At 40.8% G+C, this 26514-nt stretch overlaps 3 protein-coding genes across 7 annotated transcripts; 2 read left to right on the forward strand and 1 right to left on the reverse strand.

The window, feature by feature from the left end:
- Window positions 1–4493: 4493 nt before the first annotated feature.
- Window positions 4494–10074, reverse strand: phospho2 (phosphatase, orphan 2). The gene is made up of 4 exons (XM_073465277.1): window positions 10003–10074; window positions 8163–8240; window positions 7917–8011; window positions 4494–7788 (listed from the first exon to the last, which is right to left on the reverse strand). Exons 2-4 carry the CDS (start codon window positions 8231–8233, stop codon window positions 7229–7231), a joined length of 726 nt encoding a protein of 241 aa, XP_073321378.1. The 5' UTR covers window positions 8234–8240; window positions 10003–10074; the 3' UTR covers window positions 4494–7228.
- Window positions 10075–10383: 309 nt separating this feature from the next.
- LOC140995097 (synapse-associated protein 1-like) lies at window positions 10384–15412 on the forward strand. Its single transcript, XM_073465016.1, has 9 exons — window positions 10384–10671; window positions 11025–11143; window positions 11398–11464; window positions 12299–12372; window positions 12460–12599; window positions 12742–12884; window positions 14305–14354; window positions 14471–14627; window positions 14795–15412. The coding sequence occupies exons 1-9, from the start codon at window positions 10473–10475 to the stop codon at window positions 14923–14925; spliced, it is 1080 nt and encodes a 359-aa protein (XP_073321117.1). The 5' UTR covers window positions 10384–10472; the 3' UTR covers window positions 14926–15412.
- A 920-nt stretch (window positions 15413–16332) lies between these two features.
- Window positions 16333–23647, forward strand: LOC140994374 (uncharacterized). Of its 5 annotated transcripts, none has more exons than XM_073463973.1 (7): window positions 16333–16447; window positions 19961–20036; window positions 20518–20780; window positions 21201–21387; window positions 21701–21746; window positions 22043–22129; window positions 23510–23647. In XM_073463973.1, the coding sequence occupies exons 2-6, from the start codon at window positions 19973–19975 to the stop codon at window positions 22119–22121; spliced, it is 639 nt and encodes a 212-aa protein (XP_073320074.1). In that variant the 5' UTR covers window positions 16333–16447; window positions 19961–19972; the 3' UTR covers window positions 22122–22129; window positions 23510–23647. The 5 variants fall into 5 exon arrangements, with proteins under 5 accessions (XP_073320074.1, XP_073320073.1, XP_073320070.1 ...); XM_073463972.1 differs by lacking the exon at window positions 23510–23647 and adding an exon at window positions 22416–22595; XM_073463969.1 differs by lacking the exon at window positions 23510–23647 and having other exon boundaries at window positions 16334–16447; window positions 22043–22385.
- The last annotated feature ends 2867 nt before the right edge of the window (window positions 23648–26514 follow it).

Genomic DNA, 26514 nt, shown 5'->3' on the forward strand with positions numbered 1-26514 from the left:
GATGAAATGCAGTGTTTGGGGAAAAAAAAGAGGGATGTAAATGACCGTGGCACCCTGTGGAGTCTCACCCCATTCTTCAGTTTGGTGTGCAAATGAGACAGTTGGTGCTGAAATCAAGGATTGCTCCTTTAAATATTCATCAACACTTCATGGATAATAAATGGTGTTATGGTGATATAATATACACACATGCATCATTTGTGTTGTTAAATGATGGTGTTGAGTTTTTTCCTATAGATCTGGTTTCTCTTAACAGCTCTCGCTAATATTATAATATCATAACACATGGAAAACACAATAGAAAATCATTAATAACACTATAGGTAAGCACACACACACACACACACACACACACACACACACACACACATTTGGAGCATAATACATCAGTGTGAATGGACAATGGCCATAACACACGTGATCAACATGATCCACAGGGTATGATGTTGGTTCCATTGAATTTCAAAAGACTTTGCAAAAACAGAAATGAGATTAAATAATCGCGTCGGATTATATGAAGTGACATGGCCTTTATTTTGACGACGTCGCTCTGCCTTCAGTAATTAGCACTGCACATGTGACAGTCAATGTGGCCAGAACAACTTCTGGTAGAGACTTTAAAATTAAAACGCTAGTTTACGTTTGACCACACACTCGACAGGCTTTGGTCACCTCCAGATGATAACCTGATGATCTGTCTTAACCAGTGATGGAAAGCAAATCAATTGGCCTACATTTTTACTTCAGTAGCCAATGTTTGCTTTCTATTTGGGAGGGAAATATTGTACTGTTTGCTACAGGCTAGTTATTAGTTATTTGCAGATTAAGATTGTGGAAAAAGTGTACTAAACATTTTGTCTACTGATCAGATGTGATGCATTGTTATTAGTTAAACTAGCTAACAGTATATTAAGATGTTGAAATTACCCTGAACAAACTGCTATATCAAGTACTGCTTAGGATACATGTTCGACATACACTGGTTAAATAGCAAGTAATACATCTATAGTATTGATTATAAAATACTATATATGTACCAGTGTTGATACATGTTGTTGTTACTTTACTTGTATGTACTTGTAGCATTTATGTTAGAGACCAAGTTGCTCTTGTTCCGGTTATCTGCGACCAGCTTGACTAAATACCAGATGAGACAAGGCATTCCCATCGGCCTTACCTTTACTTTGAGTTTAGAACTGGAAATGAGATTATGAAGGCTGTATAGAGAGGGGGGCAGTGGTGGGAGGGTTCACTCAGGAGACCTTTGGGCTTGAACAGATTTCAATCAATAGGCCTATTAAGGCAACAGGAAAGGTTAATAGAGAGGCCTGCACATCTGGTTCTAACACTCACTAGACCCCTTTTGATGAGATGGAAATTGTCATCATTGTAAATCCGCCAAATATTTTCTTGATTAAGCATTTCATTGTTTTGCCACAGTAAATTATTGAAAATGTCCATTATAATGTCCAAGGTGACACCTTCAAATGCCTGGCTTTGGCTGACCAACTGTCAAAATGCCAGATATTTAGTTTACAGTCATGTATAAACCAGCAAAATATTCACAGTCACATTGAGATGCTTGAACCAGTCAATGTTGAGTTTGTTCTTTCAAAATAATGACTCAAGACAATTGTAAACCACAATAGGTTTAGGCACAAAACCCACTTGGTTTGGGTTAGGAAAAGATCATGGCTTACCTGGTGTTGTCCCCACAAACACTGCTGGAAAATGCCCCAACCTCATGCAAAGTTTTAAGTACTACACAATAATTACGGATATACACCCAGGAGGGTTATCGCAATTATATTCCGATTTTGTAAGCCAGACAGTTCTTGACACTGAAAGCTACAGTGCAATTTGGCACACAATTTATCATAATTAATCTCAGCAGAAATAATAATACAGCAGGCTGTTGCACAAATGGGCAAATTTGGCAACATTAATTCCAACAATAAAACTGTGCTAAGAACCATCTTTTAAAAGTTATGAATGAATGTCAATGACTCGATATGTTCTTTATAAGGAAAATTGCATCCAAGCCTGTTTATGCTGTTAGATTCTCAATGTTGTCGGCCTTTCAATAACTTTGAGAAAATGTGAAGAGAGGTCAAAATGTTTAATTCATTTGTAGAAAAAATCCCCACATCTCCCTCACAAAAACATAACAAGAATTGCATGGCATTGGCATCACATGCTGGTCTTTTGAGGCCACTATGACTGGACTAACTGATTCTTACAATCAACCCCATTTTGTTATTTACTAATTATTCACTTATGTGTTGTAAGCACAAACAGCAGGTCTATCCAAGGGCCATACTGCACGTGACAGCCCAAAAACAGTGATTAAGACATTAATGGAATATTTGGTAATATGATGGATTATATCTCTGGTCATACACCAGCTGTTTCTGGACCCTCTTCCTGAACAACACACCTTCCAAGTAAACTAGTCCAAACTTCCAAGACTCGTTGCCCAAGTTCAACAGCCTCACTGCTGAGCCTGGCTGTTACTTATGCAACTAAGCATCTCCCTTTAATACAACAAGCCTCACTGAAAGCTTCTTCCCACTGAAGAGAGAATTCAGGAAGTAAACAAAGCCTGCTGAGTCTTGGACCGTAATACCAGGTTAGATCTTAGGCAAGAGCTATCTCTGTGAGTTGTTGGCCTGCATTCCTCTCCAAATCCATCATCAAATCCCTCTACATTTGTGCCAATCTAGTGATGTTTTTTTTTCTGTCAGTCTTGGGAAAGAATCTTTTGCATCTTCACAGGATGTATCTCCCTATCTGAAAGGAGAGGATACATCAGCTCTTCAGTCATTCAGCTGTTGGTGGCAACAGCACATAATAGTCTGAATATCTAAGTCATGCGTCGGCATGAAATTTTGTTCATACATTAATGTTCATTAAAGACGATGTATCCTCATATTTCGGGACTGTTCCGCTAGTGCCACCATTTGTAGGTTTGAGTGAAATGTCTCAACAACTGTTTTGCTTTGAAATTAGGTTCAGACATTCAGTTCAGGATGAATTTTAATCACTCTGGTAATCCTTCATATTTTCATTTAGTGCCATCATCAGGTCAACATTTTAATAGTTAGTAGCGTGCTAACATACTAAACTAAGCTGGTGAAAAGGGTTAGGATAGGGTAGGATATCTGCAAAATATTAGCATAGCAAATTAGCAATGGTATTTGCATTGTCATCGTGAGCAGGTTAGCATGCTGCTTTTAGCATTTTGCTTAAAGAACGCTGTGTAATTACAACGTCACGTGATGCACTGGGGCCCGAAAATACTTTTTTCCAGAAGTTTACATTGTGAAAGTAGTGGCTGTAAAGCGGTGAATAAAAGAGCGTCACAACCCTGCAAATTGACTTGATTGATTAAGCCATTTGGTCCAATAAAGTCTAGAGGAGCCACTAGATTAAATCATTATATTTCTATTCAAGTTAGCCAGGCGCTAAACCGGGTGTTAGTTGGCTCGGTCGGAGGAAGTCTCTAGTGTGCATGCTCTATGGGACCCACAGTGCGGAAGATCCGGGTAATTTTAGAGCCGGGAAGTCAAGCTTTATTGGCTTCATGCACCACTGAGCAACTCTCATAGGAATGAATAGGGCTCTGCTTCAAACACTTTATCCAGGTTTTAATGTAACATCCTTGGCAGAACCGCCAAGGACATTATCACATTCCAAAGTTCAAGATTTAGTTAATCATTTTCCCACACAGGATTCTACAATGAAATCATAGTTGTAGATCCGCAATGCTACTCACAAAAACAAACTTATTTAAATGATGGTGGAGTGAGAAGGATGAGTTCAGGAGTCTCACAGCCTGAGGAATGAAGCTGCTCTGTAGTCTGGTGGTACAGCAGCAGATACTTCTGTATCTCTTGCCAGACATCAGCGAGGTGAACCGACTGTGGCTGTGGTGGGTGTTATCTATTTGAATCTTTTTAGCTCCGTGCATACACCTCACCTCACCAATATCACTGATTCTCCGTAGATGGTTGCCGATGATGATTTTTCATCAAACACACAATATCATCTATTTCTCTACCGTTCCCAGAGCTGAGAGACTAGAACATTTTGACAGACTGACTGGATACTCAGACTTTTCTTAGTAGGTTTAACCTCCAGTAAGGAAGGGTCAATATACTGTATATTGTCTCAAAACAACTGTCTGAAAGTGGTAACAAATGTGTTACAGCCAAACATTTATGGAGGTGTGGGGACGGCTCAAATACCCCTTTTCCACATCTAATGGACTGGATTAGGCGTTTTGTTTTGCTTTTTATAAACAAAGCAAAAATTATAGAAAAAAATCGTACAATGTAATGCAATCTAACACCATCACAGTTTCTTAATGCCATATAATTTAATTATTAAAAAGTGTTGGCTGCTGTGTGATTGCTTTGCAGTGTCTCTGGGGTTTCTCTTTCTTTCTTGGCACCCAGTCTATGAACAGAACATAAAGACAAAAATGCATAGAAGAGGTTTCTGGTTTGAATTTTATTAGAGTTACAAGATGAATAATCAATAAATACTATTTCACATGTTGCCTGATGACAGTGTCAACTAAAAATCGTTTGGACTGAAGTTGTAAACCAAATACTCTGTCCAGGTAGTATAAACAAAGGCCAAGGATTACTCCCATATAATCTAAGACATTTTGACTCATCTGGATAACATTACCGAATAAACCTTGGGACCTTCACAATCATTAGAGCGTAGATGGATGTAAAACAGCACCTCTGAATTTATACTCAGAAAGATCATCCTCATAACAAAACAAACACCTGGACTTTTTTGTTCATTGAGCTTCAACAAATCGCTGGAGTTTATGCCATTCAGCTGAAGCAACTCAGAGCCAAACCTGGTTTAAACAATCAAGATAGGTTCACATGTATGACTTCAAACCAAAGACTTGAGCTGTAAAACAGTTCAAATCACTGAAGGACTGCAACAACATATCTAGACATTGTATAAACCAACAAGATGAAATACTTTCAGTTGTAGGATGAAGTTACGTTGACAAAATATGAATCATTTATTTGGCAGGATAGGTTACATTTTCTAGAAGTCGGAAAGTTGCACCAGTGGAAATACTGTTTAATTTCTTTATTGTTATTGAGTCTACAGGGCAAACAAGGTAAGTCAATGTGGAGGTGTTGGATTAAAAATGGTGGCTACAGCTCTGATCTAAATTTATGTTTTTAGCTATAATCTTTCTTTTCCACTGAAGACATTTTGTCATGTCACAGTAGGAAAAGCACAGATGTTAATAAAATGACAGCTGGCTAAACTCCATTGTACATGCTGGCTCACTGCCACACTGTCAAGGCTTACTGTGACAACTGGATAGAACAGAGCCATTGCTGATGTTTGAAATGAGACCTTTTCTACTGACAAGTTAAAATGTGTGCCGTAAAGAGAAAAAGGCCTAATGCAATTCAGTATGTACTTAAAGAGTATTTGTATGTTGTAACTTGTTAGGGTTAGGTTATCTGAAGTGCTCAGCAAAGGCTTCACACCTGTCTGATGTGACAACTGGTATTCATAAACGTATGAACTTAATGTGTTCTGAGGACGTTAAGTACGGATGGGGTGAAGAAAAATTGTGTTTCAATGTGGTGGAATGTGGATGGTTACACAAGTTGAGCTTCCTGGAAGTTGGCCTGGGGTTAATACCTTCAGAGGAACAGTTTTGTGGGAAATATGCTTGTTTGCTCTCTTAAACATAGCTAAAGGAGAAGATCAATAACACAATCATATCTGTCAGGTAAATATGGGGAGACAGAGGCAGAAGTAGTTTAGCTTAGCTTAGCACAAAGACTGGAACCAGGGGGAAACAGCTAGCCTAGCTCTGTCCAAAGGTAACAAAATGCTCCTGCCAGCACCAGTGAAGCTAAATATTATGTCTCATTTTTCTTGCTTGCTTACACATGGCTAATTAACACATCTGAAGTCATTTATATGGATGATACAACAACAACAAAATGAGACATGTTATCAAGCTCACAGGTGTCTGTAGGCAGATTTATTTTACCTTCGAACAGAACAAGACTAACTGGTTCCCCCTATATATATTATATTATATTTTATAAACTTATATACACATATACACACACACACACACACATTGTGTATGTATATACATATATATACATACACACACACACACACACACACACACACACACACACTTTTCATAGGATAATACCAACAATGGGTCACTCAAGTGGTTTTCACTCTGCTCTAGGCTAAGAAAGCATTCACACTGGCACATTCCAAAGTGGGCTCACCCCGACTTTAGCCAAGGGCATGCTGAACTCCAGAGCAGGGTTAGCCCGGAGTTAGTGGGGTTATCCCCTGAATAACAACTAAACTTGGGCCTCCCTTTCATCCTGTTATAAACATATATATATCGATTTGCTGCATAAACTCGCCAATACTATCCAACCAATGAGTTACCTGTCAGTCTGCATGACTTCATGTTTACTCTTCTTGGTTTATCTGTAAATTGTCAATGTGAACAGGAACCCGACCAGCACCAAAATTCAACAAGGTATCATTTTTTTCAGTTGGTCCAGACAAATGAACCGAACTACAGGTATGAAAACACCCTAAAGTGTATGGTCTCAGACAGGGGCAGCTGTGTATTTCGCATTCTCCCCCCCCAAAGTTGAAGTTTGACTTGACTGTTGGAGCAGCTGAGAACTGCACAGGTTCTTCTCGATTTCCTATTATAATACATTCTGTCTCTCAGACCTGCTGTCTTGGACAGGGGCTTTTCTATACACCCTGTTCTTGCTGAATAAATTTCCCTGAATTTCATTTTAACAGTAAACTTGCCGGTCATCATTTTTGTCTGATACAGTGTCAAACATAACTGCATGTGCAAACAGTAATGTATTTGTACTATATTTGGGCTCAGATGCCTAGATTCTCCACCTCTGGACAAAAGACAAACTTTTCAACATAACTGAGAGTCCAACCATAAAGTCTCTTGCAGACAAATCATTAATTTTCAAGGATCTGAAACTCAAAGAAAGACATTTTACAAACAAAATTGTAATTTAAAAATTAAAAATACTGTCTTAATATTGTAAAAAATGTTTTACACAATCACAAAGAGCAGCATGCGCCTGCCACGGTGCAGACCCAATATTAAGTGCAGTGTTTCAGGTACAACTGAGAAGTGGATCAATTACAACCCAGGCTACGACTAGATACTTGCTTTCAGTTCCTCGAGGATGTCAGTGCCGCTGCTCCAGGCAATGACTTTAGCCTTTAGAAAGGTGTTATCTTCCTGACCTTCCAGTTTGGCCAGCAGTTTCTCCAGGGTGTATCCCTTTCTGGGCATCGCAACATCGTGCCCTCTCAGACAGGAAGTAGGGCAGAGATCATTCCCACCATCCCCCACGTAAAATATCTGTTCGTACTCCACACCTGCATCAGACTGCCCTGACAAATACAGCTCCAGGACCTTTTTCTTGCAGAGGTTGACGGGGCATCGATCGCAGTCGTGAGAGTGGTAGCACTGTACCTCCATGTACCCGAGCTCGTTGAACTTAGCCGGGTTGGTGAAAACCTGATCGACAGCTGCCTGGAGTCCAGACGCATGGAGGATCCAGTCTATGAACATGGTGTTGGAGTCAGAGATGACGATGCAATCAATGGTGCTTTTACGTTCCGATATGAATGTCAGCAGGTCCGTCATCCCAGCTGTGAAGGGGATGGTCTCCATCACACTGCGGACCCTGTCAGGGCTGACCTCCTGGTCTCCTGGACGCACAGACAGGAAAAAGGTCAGAGGACTGAAGAAAAAGCCGGTTGGAGGCAACAATAAAATGTTCATTTGCAAATATTTTTGCCACTATAGGTGGCCTACAAACAGGATAATGAATTCTCACCTATGTAGTTCATCACTCTGCCCATGAACTCAGTCCAGTGGCCTTTTCTGTAGGATTTCTTCACAGAGTCAGGGAGAGTCTGACCTGGAAGGCATCTGGGAAGAGAGAAAACAAATAAAGATCCGCTGCAGATTAAGTGGCGACTTTTATACATTTTGCAGCAGTAAAACATCCATACCTTACTTAACTTTAAGAAAATGCATTTTATAGTGATTAATTAATTGATTCAAGCAATATATTATTTACCTAATCACCCAAGTGTCACTGTTGTCATCGACCACAGTGTGGTCAAAATCAAACACCATCAGAGTCTTCATTTTTCACCTGGAGAAAGACAGCAGTTTAAATGTCCATTAAAGGGGCACTGTTAAGTTTCTGAGAAGAAATTCAAACTCAGAATTCCAATATTTACAATATCAATGAAGTAATAATACAAACTCAGAAATAGTTATTTTTTCCGTAGCCGTATAGATTTATTTTTGTGTCTTTATTATGCAATCAAACAGAAACGCGATAATAACGCTGTAACGCAAATTCCTCTTAATGGCTTTTTTTTTTTGTTGTTGCGCAATTAACGCACGTACGTTATGACCCTCGCCCGCCCAGTAGTTTGGGAAATCAGTAAGTGATGCAGCAGTAATGTTGTGGATGGCAAGCAGAAAACAAGCCTCCAACAAATACAAGCAGAAGTGGAAAAAGAAAAGGGTCTTTAATGACAAGTTCATTTTCAAAGCCCTGCCAGATGGTTGTCTCGACAAGCGCAAAGTTATTTACATTTACTGTTGATGTGAACTGAGTTACCACTGGAGTACGTCCAGTCTCAAATACCACCTGCTGGCTGAGCACACAGCTGATGCAGAGAGCCATCATCCCCCATCACTAGTGGGTGGCTACAACTCGCAGGCCATTTAACATTATATAGTGAACCTTTACAAGTGTAAAATTGGACACTACATTGTGTTAGTATTACTAAGGAACGTTACAATCAGGTCAGTATGCCTATCTGTTGTTGCTTGTTGGCCTTGAGTTTACCATGTTATGCTTTCTGCATATTTTTTGAGCATGCAGTACCTTTGAGGTTATTCTGTTCCGCGGCGTAGAGTTTTATATGAAGTAATGTGTTTTGTGTTCTCCTAATAAAGTAAACCTGTCAGTAAGTATTGGTTGGCTCAAAGTTTAACATTAGCCATGTTAGCTAAGGCTTAACTTAACTTTAAGTACTTTATAGGCAGAAATGTAATCATATTACTTGATTATCATATCACAAGCATCCCACATGGCCTTACTGTCTATATGCATACATCCCAACAACATAACATACAACAGAAATTCACGCGTTCCTTTATTTACGTCGATGTGTTAAGTTGGTATTGTCAATAAAGACTTATTAAATCTTTACATTTACGGCAGTACTTGTGTTAAACCAGCACAGTGGCATTACATTTGCATATTCATCAGTGGGCTGTGCTCATCCGATAGTCTTTCAGTGGCCTACCAGTCTCAAGCGGCACATACCGTCATGTGACGGTGAAATACCAGAGGCATACCAATCCAAGGATCGGTATACCAATCCAAGGATCGGCATACCACTCCAAGGATCGGCATACCACTCCAAGGATCGGTATACCACTCCAAGGATCGGTATACCACTCCAGGGATCGGTATATGCCGCTGAGCCACACTGAGTGACATACCAATGGCCTCTTCTCGATCTCGGCGTCATAACTCTATAAACTGTCATCCAACTATGTCAACTCTCAATAAACCGCCTTACTCTATATGCCGATTTTACCACAACACCTCAATTAATACTAAAATGTTATGTTATTTTTGATTCATTATAATTGTTTAGTTCAAACTCATTATATTTCAAATTACTTATTTTTTTAAAAGAAGTCTGGTGAAGTCTCCTTACAACTTCACGGCCTTGCAGCCCCGCTACTCCATTCAAATCGAGCTTCAACAGTTCAGATAAGAATGGTGGGGAATGACAAGGATTTCAATGATTTATACACTGGGCTATAGCCCAGGTTAACAGACATACAATTCATGAAATAAATAAAATGGTCCTAAAACGCAAACAGACCTCCGCCTGCCTGTCTTCAGTCCACCGGTCCGTCTTCCTCCTCGTCTTGTTGTGTCAGAAGTGAAACATTTCCGGGTTCATTATCGCCACCTGGTGGTTAAGTGCCTCATTTTAGAGTCTTTTATAACACCTGTAACTATTATGATTATTATTATTATTATGGAAACAGTCGTCCATATAATGGCCCATACAAACACATACTTTGAGACTTTAACTTGTTTTATTTTTTTAAATACTGTGTGAGCTTCACTGTAATGAAAGGTAATGTTTAGTCAAGAATCCAGAGCGCACCTGAAGGCATCATCCCCCTTACGACCACTGGGTGGCAGTAACACCCAAGTTGAACTCACACAAACGCAAACAGAGAAGAAGAAATCCTGTCTGGTTTAGTTCCTGGTAGCATAAAGTCCGAAACCACACTGTTGTTTTTCTCTTATCTTCAAGCTAACCGTCGTCTTATTTCGCACAATATGTTTAAAGGTTTGGGGACGTGGTTGGGTTTGGAGAGCCCGACGTTCACGAAGACGTCGGATGACAAAGAGCTGATTGTGGAGCAGGAAGAAAAGGTGGTGGAAGCACAAAACGAGGTAAACAAACGGCAACCAGCTGACGAGGATGGAGAACCAGAGACGAACCAGGAGAACTCTGAGCAGGAAAAAGGACTGGGTGGTGAGGAAAAAAACACCTGTTTTCTCTATATTGTTTTTGATTTTGCCAAATAAATTCATTTAACGTCGTGCTGGGAACGAGCAAACTTCCCCCTCAGTGGCTCGATGATTTGGTGTCTTATCCACCGTGATGTGATTCTGTCTGTCTATAAAAGTGTTCATTTTGTTAAAATGTAACTAAGGTTTCGTTTTTTAGCCGTGTTGTTTGTTGTCCAGCGCCAACAGGAGGCTGTCTGACTGCAGGAGAAGCTGTCTTCTGATATAGCTGTGTTATAATGTGGTAGCAGTGTTTTTGGTGACAGTCCCACAGTCTGATGCTGTTGTTGTCTTCTCCTCTTCCTCCTCCGTCTGAAGATTACATCTTCAGTTTTGCCTCAACTGCCACGAAGAAGATCTCTGAGTCGGTGGTGGAGACAGCTCAGAGCATCAAGAAGACTGTGGAGGAAGGAAAAATCGACGGCATCATTGACAAGGCATGTCGCTTAATTGACTTGTCTGACAAGTTTGGCTGCAGTTAGAAGACAGCTGTGGTTAGAAATGTGGAAGAACAGAATTTTTACTTGTTGTCAGTGCAGAAATTTGCTCAACTTGACATCACACCATCGTGACAGTATTCCTGTAGAAATGTTGCTTAATACTAGACTTTTTCCCAAATAATAAGCAAATTCCTCCATTGATCGTGTGTGTGTGTGTGTGTGTGTGTGTGTGTGTGTGTGTGTATTTGCAGACTTTCCTTGGAGACTTCCAAAAGGAGCAAGAGAAGTTTGTTCAAGAGAAGAAGGCAAAAAAATCTGGTAAAGTCAGAAGACTAGCTTTCAGTGAAGTTGCATATTTTTCACATCGTGGGTGACTGGGGAACTTTCTTTGAATCAGTGGTCCTCATAATTTCCTCTGTGCATAATATGGTATTTTAAAAAAACATAATACGATGCAATGAGTCAATCAAACTCCATTTATATAGCACCTTATACAAGTTAGTGCAGTTCAGTTCAAGACACAACCAATATAAAGCATAAAACAATTGGAGACAAATGCACATGAAAAATACAAAAGTTATGAAATCATAACAACAAAATGTAATCATTTCAGTCAAAAGTTAAAGTTAGAGCTGAAAATTAGACATGTAAGGCACAATATCAGTCATTCCTTATTTTTTTCTGTATATAACGAAATGTAATTGTTACAACATTGTAATACATAGCAGTGAGGTTGTGGATTGCAACTGAACACTGCTCGTCTCAACCTCCTCTACTATAGTCACTAAAAACACAAAAGGCCGTCTCTAGAGCCCAGGTTGGTCTTTGTTTTGTTTTTATGGGCGACTGTAGACACATGTTAGTGCAACGTGGTGGACTCCATGGAAGAGGCCTGTTCTAAGGCAACAAAATCACAACCATTCTTAGTTTCAGGCGATTTTACAAAAAAGAAAACATATTAATGAACGTAACATTCAATGTCTGCACCTAAAGCCCCATAAAGTGAAGTGTCGGTGAAACTCCAGGTATATGCTTGTGTGTATCTTAGACATCAGACAGGCAATATATTGTTGTAACATCTCTCTGAACACAAGTTTTTATCTGATGTTTGTGTGTCAAAGTGAATGTTTGTGTGCTGATGTTTGTGTCTAGAAGCAGCAGTGCCTCCCTGGGTTGGCTACAACGAGGAGGAGACAATCCAACAACAGATCCTCGCTCTGTCAGCTGTGAGCAAACACTTGATACACTATATTATTGTGTCAACATAATCACTGTCCTGCCCTTTTTGTTAAATATTTGCTCTCTGAATGTAGGACAAGCGAAATTTCCTGCGGGACCCTCCGGCTGGCGTCCAGTTCCACTTCGACATGGAGCAGATGTATCCTCTGGCTGCAGTGATGCTGGAGGAAGACCAGCTCCTCAACCGCATGCGCTTTGACCTGGTTCCGAAACAGTCAGTAGTCTTCCAAGTGTGTGTGGTTGTAAGCAGTGTGTACAGTGTGTATTTTACATTACAGTCTGTTTCTGCAGTAGTGTTAACCAGACAGAATTTAATTTACCTGTGGTAATGATGGTGATGTGTTTGTGTTTGACAGTGTGAAGGAGGAGGTTTTCTGGAGGAATTATTTCTACCGGGTGTCTCTGGTCAAGCAGTCAGCTCAGCTCACAGCGCTGGCAGCCCAGCAGCAGCAGAAGGACGGTGAGGACAGGGCAGCCACTGAGGATGTCTTCTTAACAGGTCAGACTTTGATCCACGCTTAACAACAGCTGAGATGCTGCACAGGGTTATTTTCTGTGTTATTGTGGCAGTTTTTATTCGCCCCAAACATCCAGATTACTTTTCTGGATGTACAGATGGGAAAACTCCCTAAAACTCCAGAAATATTGTATGTGTATGCATGATTTCCATCAGGTATTAAGCTGTTTGTAAGCATGGTTCTGTTTTACAGATCTCAATCATTATTGTACTGGACACACAGTGTATTAGGCAACAGTTCGCCATGAACTGATATAGACCTGCCTTTAATCACATAGGTTTGCATACAATACACCATGGGTTAGGTCTGTCAGTGAAATCTTGTGGCTACTTATAGAATGTATTACATTAATTCATCTCATGTATCTCTAAACTATCGTTGGCAGTCAGATCTCAATTTTGAATTCTGAGAAAGTCAGTCAACTTTGAAACAGTCTTTACAAGGTGCTTAATAACTGAGGAGAAAATGAATATTATGACAGGGTAACAGGATGATTCTTACAGTAAAAGAAAAAGAGTGATTATTCAATCACACAATATCAAAATTAAGTTTAGACATGCGCCTTGATGTGGTTGATATTTTACAAATGACTGTTTTGAAAATATACTGTAAATATAAAAGTACTGTACAAAAAAAGAACAAATGCATCAGTAAAATTAGTTAACAACCTGAATGAAGAGAGATTTATAATGATTTCTTCTTTCACCTCATTCCATATACCACCAGTGACTTGCTTTGTGAAGGTGGCACATTCACATTCACGTTCTTCTTTTATACCTTTACCTCTGTGATAAATGGCGTTTGCATAGTTGTGGTGGGTGCACATAGCATATACATCTGCCCCCCAGCTGTACTCTCTTTCCACTCTTTATTTATGCAAAATGATTGCAGAACAATTATTATTATTGTTCTTCAACAGAAGGTGTGGTAAGAGGACAATCTGCTTTGTCACCACGTTTTCCTGCTTGTTCCACCACAAATGTTCTCATTGCTTTTGTTTTTTGATTCACTATCAGGAAGTGCTCATGGATTATTTGCTCTGTGTGGGGAGGGCCTTTGCTACCCTAAATTGGTGCATAAATCTGAGATTTGATTGGATGTCTGGGAGCAAAAGAACTTAAACCTGAGGGTGTGGCATTATTGAGCTCTTGTAGGATCGAAGGCCATCACAGTGATGTTAGGAAGGTGAAAATTAATGAGAATCAAAGTCGGCAGTTCTTGCCATCCACTTCATTATTTTTCAGCTTGTCATGGCTCTTAGTGCCACTCCTGCTGTACACAACCTGTATTACAAACCACAGCCCTGTCTGTGATTTAGAGCTAATCCATGGGTCACTGATTTAAGCAAACACACTGTGATTTGCAAGAGGAAAATTAACAGCACTGTATTATTTTTTGTAGACAATGTCAGACCAAAAACTCCACCAGTTTCCATCGGCGACATACAGAAGGTAAGGCTATTGAAATGAAGATGTGTATGGTGTGTATGCATATCTTGATCTAATTTTCTAACAATCATTTCAATAGAGATAAAGTTGAATTTCTTTCCTGTCCGTGTGTCTCTCAGCCACCTCAGGAAGAAGAGGAGGAGATGTCGACAAGTCCTGGAGTTTCCGAGTTTGTAAGCGACGCTTTCGACGAGACGGCCATCAACCAGGAAGACCTGAGGAAAGAGATGGAGCAGCTGGTGCTGGATAAGAAGGACAGCCTCAACTCTGCTGATGGTTAGCTCTTTACAGTTTTTATTGATTCTTCAGCTGAATGTTGCCTCTCACGTGCTCTTATCACACGGCTGCTTGTATTTTACTGAGTGACGAATTCAGCCTATTTAGATTTTAGATATTGAGAATTATATACATAGTATTGACTTGTCTCTTTCCCGTACATTCAGATGAGTCAGCAGACTGGGAGAAGGAGCTGCAGCAGGAGCTTCAGGAGTACGAGGTGGTGACGGAGTCAGACAACAAAGACGACCAGTGGGATCAAGAGATCGAGAAGATGCTGCAAGCTGACGAGAGTTAAACAACTTTTCTGTGTTTATCCTGTACAGTGATGTGGCCCAGAATGGATGAAAAGTGACCGGTGATGCAAAGGGGGATGAACTTCCACATCATCTGCCCCACCCAACTGCGATTGCTATCTTGTAAACATTCTCCTGTACGTGATGAAGGTGTAGATCTAATAGCAAGAGTGTGTCACCTCTGCTGAAAACGGCAGTTATGTTCAGGTGTATTAGTAAAGTGCTACTTCATTGCTCCTTCCTTAATTGGTTTAACTGACTTGCTTTCCTTCACCCTCTCTGTTTTTGCTGGGGAAAGCTGCTCGACGGCACTCCAGTACAAGTACCTTGAATTTTATAATGGGAGGAGACTGTTTGTAATGATGGTTTAAATGTATGTTTCCACTGCTGCTTTCTGGTGGGTTGTACAGTAAAGTCTTAGTATAGTAACAGAAAAGTTCAATCAAATGTAAAGTTACACTTATGTAAATAAAGAGGATTCTAACACTATACTGTACATCTGCTTGGCTTTTTGCATTTTGTATCACAGTTTTAAAAAAAAGTCCCTTGTGCATGTCTGTTTTACTTTTTTTCTCTGCAACTGAAATACAGTACAAGGGGGGATTGTGTTCTTGAAAAATGTGTTTTTGTGATTTTGAAGAATGCTACAAAGCCTGATGTGAGGCTATAACACTTGACATGAATTCATTTGCATACTGGTACATTCCATATTTGACCTCCTTGTACATTTAATATGATTGAAGTTAAGATTATATACAGGACAAGAGGTGAGATTAAACTTATCAAATAGTTGAGCCAATATTAGCATTTATAATGAAAAAAAAGTATTTCATTCAAAACAAATGCAAAATAGATGGATTTTTTTTTGTCACACGATAGGCCACAAAAGCATTTGTCTTCAAGTTCAGACCATCTTTTTGGCAGAAGATGACATTACACCCTCAGAGTATAGGACACTGTCCACTGCTGACAAGCATGCACAAACATTTTCTGCTGTGCTTCACCTTACCCTGCGAAAAGCACGCCCAATGATTAATCTATTAGGGAAAGGGCCTCAGTCGCCCACGATTTCTGCTATGGTTTTTACATGGAGATGGATGATAACCAACTTGTGGCTTGAGATTGTCTGCTGACTCTCTGTTTCTCAAGCTGTTAATTTTTTTCTGTTGCTTTCTGTCTGTCTTCCACTCTCACTCTCTCTGTCCCTCACAGCAGATCTTGCGGGTCACAAATGTAGTCACTTTTGTCTGTGTGTGTGTGTCTGTGTGTGTCTGTGCCTGTCTGTTATTCCAAGCAAACCTGCCATCACCGAGACAGAGGGCCCTTTATTACCAAAGTCCAACCAATTCAACTGACAAATCCTGCTCCAAACAAACACACACACACACATGCAAACACACACTCATGCAAACACAAACACACACACTCAACCAGTCACATAGACAGTTGAACAGAAGAGAGGAGCCAGGTGCTGAATCTAGCCATTTCCTTCTTTCTCCCCCTCCCACAAGAAAACTTGCCAAGGTAAGTGAAGCCAAAGAAAAATACTAACCGTCAGTTATATTGCTAACGTTATAGAAACAAGCTAGGCTACAACGTTATAATGCTGTAATTTAGCATTTAGTATAGCTTGTTAAAATTGTATCACTGTTACATTATAAGTTAATACTAATTTCTGTTCTATATAAAGCTATATAAATAATAATTTTATTTATTACGTATTCTATGCTAACATGCTCACAGTGATGTTTCAAAGTTCAAGGTGATTTATTTGCGATTATGCAACACAGAGTTGCATAATGAAATTAAAGTTTAGATCTCCATGCCACAAAAAGCCTGCCAGACCTGGGAAGTGAACTGGGGGCCGCGATCCGAGACAATGTAAGAGGGGAGTCCATGGAGCCGGAAAACATGGAGGGTGTGCAGGTCGGTGGTCTCAGAGGCAGATGGGAGCTTAACCAGGGGAATGTAGTGAGTCATCTTGGAGAAGCGATCCACTATGGTGAGAATAATGGCGTGTCCATCAGAGAACGGAAGACCAGTAACAACATCCACAGCTATATGGGACCAACCTGGACGAATGGCCCCACTGTAACACCTCGGACCAGACCTCCTCTGGCAAGAATAGGCGGTTAGGTGGACCTGTATCAGGGTCAGGGTAACTGTGTTGGGCCTCCCGCAGAATTGTCTCAATCTCCCAGGTAGTAGCTCCAATGATCCGGGGAATGAGTACAATGGGCTTGGGGTAAGCAGGAGTTGCATCAGAGGAGAAGAGGCAAGAGAGGGAATCTGGCTTTCCATTTTCGGGAGCCGGGACAGTAAGAGAGGGTGTAGTTAGAGCGACTAAGGAATCAATCAGGCTCAACTCCCACCAGTGAGCCTGGTGGGAGTTGAGCCTTCTGGCAGAGTGCGGGTAAAAACGGTTCTTGTGGTCCGTCCAAATGAGGAAGGGCTCCAGGGTACCCTCCAGCCAGTGTCGCCACTCCTGGAGAGCCAAGACCACTGCCAAAAGCTCTCTATTTCCTATGTCATAATTTCTCTCCGCAGGGGAGAGATGTCAGGTGAAAAAGGCACAGGGATAAAGCTTATGTGTAGTAGCATTACGCTGGGAGAGAATGGCCCCCACGTCGGAATCTGAGTCCTCCACCTCTACCACGAACTGACAATCCGGGTCGGGATGCTGAAGGACAGGGGCGTGAGTGAATTGCATTGAACTGTCATAAGGGCGGTGAGGTGGCAGAGACAGGGCTAGTTCTTAAAGAACACAGTAGACAGATCATGGTATGCTGGCGGCACTAGAGACAAATCTGGGGGTTTAGGAGGGATGGAAGCAGATACCTTGACTGATGTAGCGGCGGAGTGGAGACAGTGGGATTGGCAAAAGGTGCTCCAGCTGGAAATGGAGGCTGCAGTCCAGTCTATGTGGGGGTTTTGAAGACATAGCCAGGGGAGACCCAGTGTGACTGGGGCAGAGCGTGAGGGGATGACGAACAGCTGGAGACACACACGATGATTTCCAGAGATGAGTAAGGTGATGGGTACTGTGCGATGAGTAATGGTGGCCAAACGCCACCCATCTAGGGCAATTACCATTTTGGGGGTGTTGAGGGGTTCAATGGGGATGAGTGTCTGTTCAACCAGGGCAGAGTCAATGAAGCTGTCGTCAGCGCCAGAATCCATAAAAACATTAATGGGAATGGACTTACGTGACCACTGGAGGGATGCCGGAAGATTGATACGGACTGGAGGGCTGGAACTGGAGGAAGTCTGGCTCACCAATGTGCCCTCTTTCACTGGCAAACCGGTCCTTTTGGCAGAGCCAGGCAGAAGGCGAGGTAGTGTCCGGGCTGACCACAGTAGATGCACAGCTGGTTTGTAATACGGCGTAGACATTCCTCAGGAGTCAAACGAGTTCTTCTCCCCTGCATTGGTTCCTCCAGGGCAGCAGGGGGAGCTCTGAGGATCCAGGAGGGACATGGGGAACTCCGAGGTGCTGGCAGAGACTGGGGGATCTGACTAGGGTTGGAGCTAGCTGGCCTACGACTGGTGGACGCTTTCTCTCTCTGTCTCTCCCTAAGACGATTATCCTATCGGATAACGAAATGAGTTGCTCAAGGGATGCTGGCTCTTCTCGAGAAGCTAACTCATCATGTAAATTATCTGCAGATGCGGAAATCAATGGAGTAGGCTGCCACTGACTGGGAACCCTGGCGTAAGGGGAATAACCTACTTGCTGCCTCCAAGCCCTGTACCGAGTAATCAAAAACCCGCATCTCATTCACAAAAGTGACATGAGAGTCGAGAGCCCCACTCCCATAATGCTGTTCCCCACTGTGTTGCCTTCCCTCTCAACAGATTCATGGTATAAGCTATCTGTGACTTATCTGAAGCATAACTGGAAGGTTGTAAATTAAACACATGTGAACATTGTAATAAAAAACTACCACAGGAACCAAGGTCTGAGTAATGTTCAGGAGGGGGAACAAAAGGTTCCTTGGCCAGGGGAGAAGGAGGTCGGGCTGAGTTTGTAGTAGGTGGATTACTCACAGTAGCAGGTGTAGCTGAGGGGGGTGCAGGTGGCTGGGAGGCAAGCAGGTTGATTTGGTGGCCGAGGTGGGAGACATTGGAGCACAAAGGCTAGAGTGATTCCATAACCTCCCGGAGCATATGCTCATGTTTTCCCAGGAGGATGCCTTGAGCGTTTAGAGCCTGGTGGAGGGATTCCGGATCCGCTGGGTCCATAGTTGGCCAGATGATTCTTTTACAACGTGTTGTGAATGGTAGGACCCAAAAGCGGACGAGGCAGGGAGTAGAGTATAAGGAGGTTTATTTAACTTCACAAGGTAAATGCAGGTGAAGGTGGAGAGATACTCATGCTGGAGACTTCCTCCGAGAGGTGGAAGGAGGAGGAGAGGTTGATCACGGTGGCGCTGGTGGATAGCGTGGCATGTGGGAGCTCAGGTGAGCGCAGGGCAAGGTTGTTGTCTGCAGAGGTGCGGAGAGCTGGGTACTGGAAGCGGAGCCACTGGTAGCTGGGAATGCAGGTGATCACATGTCTGGCTGACAAAATCATCTGGCAGCAGGTAGCATGAAGACCAGGGCTTATCAGCAGGCACTGATTGCCAACCTGCTGCAGGTGTATGTGTGACAGCAGCTGAGGGGAAACCCCGCCCAGCTTCTCAGTGCACCTCAGCAAGAACAACAGAAAGCAAAAAACCACCAAAACACACAAAAAAAACTTGACAGGCTGTGACAGACTGTGCCAATTGATAAGAGCACAGAATGGTCCCTGTGTGTGTTTTGAGCCTGGACTCATTTGTATTCATTGATAAGAGAATATAGATAACAAAACAGGCTTTTGGATGAGAATAGTATAGTTTAAAAATATGTCAATATGTCAAGCTTGTGCTACCTCTAGGTATGGACTTGGTGTTTTTTTTAATTTGCTGACTAACTGTTCTCCCTGCCTATCCAAAAGTAAACTTTAGATTTGTTCCTCTTTTACAACTACAGTTTGCTGTCTTTGTTTCTTTTCAGCAGTAGTTACCAATGGAGCTCCGACTGACTGATAATCTGAGGGCTGTGTTCATCTTGATCATCCTCCTCTCCTCAGGTAAGATAACCACAGTAGGGAAAAAAGCATCTTTTAGCCTCATATTATTCCAATGATGGCATTAATGCTAGTGACTGATTTACATGCAAATTAAACTTGTCGGTTACAATTATTCGACGCAGTTTTGACTGATAGATTGAAACAAGGATCAATTAAACCTCTCTTTTTTTTCTTTTCTTTTTCACATTTTCATGTAAAACCTTTTCACAAGTTTCTGCAGCAACTTCACAAGTCCAACATCTTACTTTGAGCTCATTAGAATGTGTTTGCGAAAATCGGATTTTCCTTATTTAAAAACAAAAAAACAACACTCAGTCAAAACTGGATGAAATCAATCTTTTATGGTGAATGTGTTTTGTTGTGTGAGCTCATCTGTTTCTCAGTGGGTTTATGTGTGAAACTGCAGTGTTGTGACAGTTTTACATTCACAATCTCACAAAAAAGACTGCATTTTAAATGTTCCTACTTGTGTCTCTTTCAGGTTCAAGTGAAGACCCGGACTTTAACTTTTGTGGCACCTGGCTCCATGGCAAAGGCTCCCTGAGCGTCAATGTCAACCTGACCCCAGGCTGTAATGGGATTTCAATCTCAGCCAATGAGAGCTCTCTGTCCATCGATGGGCAGATCACAGCCAAATGCAAATGGTCTGATGTAATTCCCCTTGACAAGTTTGGTCTTGATTCATCAAAAGATAGTTACTTCTGTCTGTACTGGGAGCCGTTGCTGGACCAGTTGAAGCTGCAGGTAAATCAGGAACAGGAGGAAGGAGGCAATATGAGGGTTTATTGACCAGTATGTGTCCATGCAGCGGGTCATCACCTCTCACATCTAAACACTATTATAACGTCATCTGTCATTCTTCAGTCTGGCTCAGTAATGAAAGTACTGAAAAGACAAGTACACTGTTTTCCTCTGATTACAAGTAATCATCAGTCTACAAAGTAGAAGGTTTGAAAACAAAACTAGGATCCTTTTTTGGGGGGGTATCTACAATATCAGTTCTGAAAGTGAAATAGTAAGCTGTTCTACAAAAATGTGTGTACGTAAAATGTGTAAGACTCAGACGCAGAGTATATGACACAGCAGCTTCATGGCAGTCCTCATTAAAGAGCTTAATGGCCGATGTTTGTTTTTGTTTTGTTTTTGTCATATTTTGTTGTACAGGTCGGAGGACAGAACCTCACTCTGTGCTGGCCTGCCAGCCTACAGGGCTCCTGCTGCACGGATCTGGCTAATGGTGCAAACAAACCCAAGGCACTCTATGGCATCATCAATGCAATGGTCAAAACCGATATGCTCAGCCATGATATACGGACAGGCTACATTTTCAATGGAAGCCCCATCAACTGCAGTAAGAGAGAATGGATGTTGTCTGCACATCTGTAAATGGAATATGTTCAGAAAGAGAAACGTTTTTTGATTTAACCCATTATATTCTGTTTCAGTAAATCCAGTAAGATTTTCCACATTGATTGTTAACATTTCCTCTTGTGCAGTCAAACACACAATATGTTTGTAAGGATTACCTTCAAAATAAAAGCATCAAAACTAGCCAGAAACCAAAATATGATACAAACAGACTTAAGAATCAGATTCTTATTTAAGTGTCAGAGTTTAGAGTTTGTATGTATAATGGTTGTTTTAAAATGTATTTATTTTTTCAGGTGAGTTATGTGATCGAGCGGACCAGGAATCTACCCAAGTCAACATGTAATTTCCTCTCTTTTTTCTCAAATGCGACATCACATTTGTTGTCAAAGTACCATGACAGGGTGTTTTTATCAACATCCTCCTCCTCATATGGCTTTTTCTTAATTGCCAAGCCCACTGTTGCGAAGCTTTGTGTAATCAAGTGCATGAACTTTGACAACAACAGGAAGCTAAGCTTTACACTATATCAGGGTGGGGGTAACAAACATAACCTTGCTTCTAAGTGGCTTGAAGCCACAGTTTCTAACTTAATATCATGGCAGTGTGTGTTAGTGTGTGTGTGTCTCTGTGTTGAGGTTCCAAGGTGTCGGGATTGTTGAGCATACCTGTGCTCGCAGCTTCATCGTGGAGATGGAGGAGGAGGCGTCAACCTGACATCAAATGTAAGACACATACAGAGGAAGAGCCAAAACTTGACTTATTTAAATTAAAGGGATAAAGCAATATTCATGTAAGATATGTAAGAAAATTTCATCACAAGGTCCATTAAGTAGCGGTTGTGGAGATTTTTAAACATCAGGATGAAGTGATTGTTGTCGTGTTTTGTGTTTGTCTTGCTATGGACCCTGAGTCTGAAATAAAGATATATATATAAATATATATATATTACCCTAAGCAGATGAAGTTCATCATGGAATTGTAGATGCTCAAATTTTCATTTTTCCTCAGCAAATAACAGACTTCTCTTAAAAGCTGAGGTTCAAAGTACATCCTTGACCATGGAATCTAGAGCCGAGAAAACAATCTCCGTACAAGATCCATCTAGTAGCTCTTCTGGAGCTTTCAATCACCATATCAACATATAAACTGCTGTGGAGTCAAGAATAAACTTTAAACTTCTGAACTGAATTGACTTGTCTCAGGTCATGTGTCAACCTACACTGTAGTCCACACAGGCCACATCAGCTACATTATAACCGCACTGGTTCTGTCTGAGTTGCATTTTTACTTTATTTTTAGTATGCAGTGCATACTAAAAAAATTAAGCGGGGAAGCTTTTTTCTGCATGCATGAAACAGCAGGTTTTTTTCACAGGTAATCATTCATAAGACTGATTATATTTACTTAATGACTTGATAACTTTATGCTATTCTTGTAACTAGTTTCATATAAGAAGTTAACAGTTTTTGTTCAGTGGCAGCGATGGGTAGAAAGTCGCTCAGTTCACATACAAAGTAATCTGTTGATTCAGAAATTAACTCACAGATTCATTTTTTTCACTCAAAGTCTATTTTCCTCATAGCAGTGGACAGAAGACACTGCACTGACTTATCCCTACTCTGCAGCTCAACTGAACTGGCTGCTTCACTCTGTGACTGTGAGCGTCCATTTTTAATCACAGCACTTTATAGCAGGTTTTTAATTCAGTGAATGAGTAACTGTCTTAACATTTTCATTCATGTCAAGGGTGGTAGTGATTTAGTTAAGAAAATAGGTGTGAGGTTAGCCACATGAAAGTGAGTGACAGCAGCACTTTACTGACAAGTAGAGGACAGACTTTGAAAGCTGACTTTATTCCTCCAAACAATCTTAAAATAGGACCATTTGTGTGAGTACCCAGCAATCTACATGCACGTCTTCTAATTACAGCTGTGGACAGCATGGGGACGTGATGCATGCTCACTATACTATATGGTGAGCTGGTTTATGGCTGGTGGCTCCCCTGTTCATTTGTCACATATTTATCTTAAAAGTGAATAAACCAGGCCCTGTTGTGCCATCTCTAACCGTACAATGCTGTGCTGCTTGTCTCTGTTTTTCAGGTCACTCACGGTGTATCTGCAGAGTCCACTATCACTGCTCTAAAATGATAGAAAAACGTGTTTTTGTGATTTTGAAGAATGCTACAAAGCCTGTTGTGAGGCTATAACACTTGACATAAATTCATTTGTATACTGGTACATTCCAGGCTTGGCATCTTTGACCTCCTTGTACATTTAATTTGATTCTCTCTGAAGTCTGCCCATTGTATACGAAATAGTTTAAACAAACTCAATCAGAAATGATAATTTTTCTCAGAATAATTAGACATTTAATGAAATAGTCTCGAGAGTTAAATTTGATACTGTATGTCTCATGTCCGCCATAAAAATAAGGCTACATACAGCAGTTTGGTTAGTTTAATTTAGCCTGAAGACTTTAAAGAGGAGGAAACCCAGAAGGAAGAGGAAGGTAGCACAGCTCTGTCCAAAGATGGTTAAAAAATGTAATATTATTAATTCAATATTTTTTTTAAATCTCCCTTCCACAACAGATTGTATCTGGTTTGTTTGATCCAAACAGCATATAATATGTGAAGAAGTATGTAAGAACACTGAGAGTTAACACTAAATTATGATTATGTGTATGATTGTATTGTTGTAATTAGCTGATTTGCCATTTCCCTCATCAATTTCTCTCTATTATATTAACATAACTAGTCCCATGAAATTAGCATTTAGCCTGATGCTGATGGTGTGTGAAGAACAGGCCATGTAAGGTCTCAAACACACCTCAAAACTTTGCAAGAACTATGTGAAGACCAAAGAAGACTGAGGTCCTGACTGTCATGGACATTTATGGGGGCACTTGAAGACTGAGAAGGCCGAGTATTCTGTAATATCACAAGAAGCTTCGTGGAACAATGACAAATCATGCCTCAGGTTTTTACACAAACTTGTGGAGTCCATGCCAGCTCAAGCACATGCTGTGATTTTAAGCAAAAGAGGGACAAAACAAATACTAAGATATTCTGAAATGAATGCCCATTTTTCAAAGATTAAACTTTTTACTCAAATAGTTGAGCTGATATTAGCATTTATAATAAAAAAAACAGTATTACATTCAAAACAAACGAAAATAGATGGATTTTTTTTGTCACAGCACGTGATCATTTGATTTGTGTTGGAGATTAAAGAAATGATCAAACTACATTGAGTTCAGTTTAGAATAACTAACACATTTTGGTCCATTTTAATAATAATAATAATAATAATAATTATTATTATTATTATTATTATTATTATTATTATTAATAATAATACTTATCATTAATAATAATATTAATAATACTTATTATTAACAATAATAAAAATTATTAATAATTATTATTATTATTAATATTATTAATATTATTATTATTATTATTATTATTATTATTATTATAATATTCTATGTAAATAAAAACCTTTTTTTTACTTAAAGTCTGAATAGGGTCTGAAAAACATACTGAGTCATCTGAAGTATATTATAAAACATTCAGCTCTTAATTTTGCAATGTATACATACTGTAAAAACCTCTTCTATTATACATGTCACAGTAATACAAACGACAACTACATTAGCTACATTAAAAGAGTTTGAATCACCTATAAAAAAACATTTTGGACAGTACAAAAATACAAATGAAGCTTAAATTTCATCTAAGGTTCAAGGAGAGCTCCAATAATAATATATTGCTTTTCTTCACATACACTGAACAAAAATATAAAAGCAACACTTTTGTTTTTGCTCCCATTTTTCATGAGCTGAACTCAAAGATCTAAAACATTTTCTAGATACACAAAAGACCATTTCCCTCAAATATTGTTCACAAATCTGTCTAAATCTGTGTTAGTGAGCACTTCTCCTTTGCCGAGATAATCCATCCCACCTCACAGGTGTGGCGTATCAAGATGCTGATTAGACAGCATGAATATTGCACAGGTGTGCCTTAGGCTGGCCACAATAAAAGGCCACTCTGCAATGTGCAGTTTTGCTTTATTGGGGGGGGTCAGAAAACCAGTCAGTATCTGGTGTGACCACCATTTGCCCCATAGAGTTGATCAGGTTGTTGATTGTGGCCTGTGGAATGTTGGTCCACTCCTCTTCAATGGCTGTGCGAAGTTGCTGGATAATGGCAGGAACTGGAACACGCTGTTGTATACGCCGATCCAGAGCATCCCAAACATGCTCAATGGGTGACATGTCCGGTGAGTATGCTGGCCATGCAAGAACTGGGATGTTTTCAGCTTCCAGGAATGAATTGTGTACAGATCCTTGCAACATGGGGCCGTGCATTACCACGCTGCAACATGAGGTGATGGTCGTGGATGAATGGCACAACAATGGGCCTCAGGATCTCGTCACGGTATCTGTGCATTCACAATGCCATCGATAAAATGCACCTGTGTTTGTTGTCCATAACATATGCCTGACCATACCATAACCCCACCGCCACCATGGGCCACTCGATCCACAACGTTGACATCAGTTGACATCACGCTGTCTGCCATCTGCCCTGAACAGTGAAAACCGGGATTCATCCGTGAAGAGAACACCTCTCCTCGCCATCGAATGTGAGCATTTGCCCACTCAAGTTGGTTACAAAGACGAACTGCAGTCAAGTCGAGCCCCCAATGAGGACGATGAGCATGCAGATGAGACGGTTTCTGACAGTCTGTGCAGAAATTCTTTGGTTATGCAAACGGATCGTTGCAGCAGCTGTCCGGGTGGCTGGTCTCAGACGATCTTGGATGTGAACATGCTGGATGTGGAGATCCTGGGCTGGGTGGTTACACGTGGTCTGCGGTTGTGAGGCTGGTTGGATGTACTGCCAAATTGTCTGAAACGCCTTTGGAGACGGCTTATGATAGAGAAATTAACATTCAATTCATGGGCAACAGCTCTGGTGGACATTCCTGCAGTCAGCATGCCAATTGCACGCTCCCACAAAACTTGCGACATCTGTGGCTTTGTGCTGTGTGATAAAACTGCACATTTCAGAGTGGCCTTTTATTGTGGCCAGCCT

Source organism: Pagrus major, chromosome 4 (assembly GCF_040436345.1).
Source record: "Pagrus major chromosome 4, Pma_NU_1.0".
Taxonomy (NCBI): domain Eukaryota; kingdom Metazoa; phylum Chordata; class Actinopteri; order Spariformes; family Sparidae; genus Pagrus; species Pagrus major.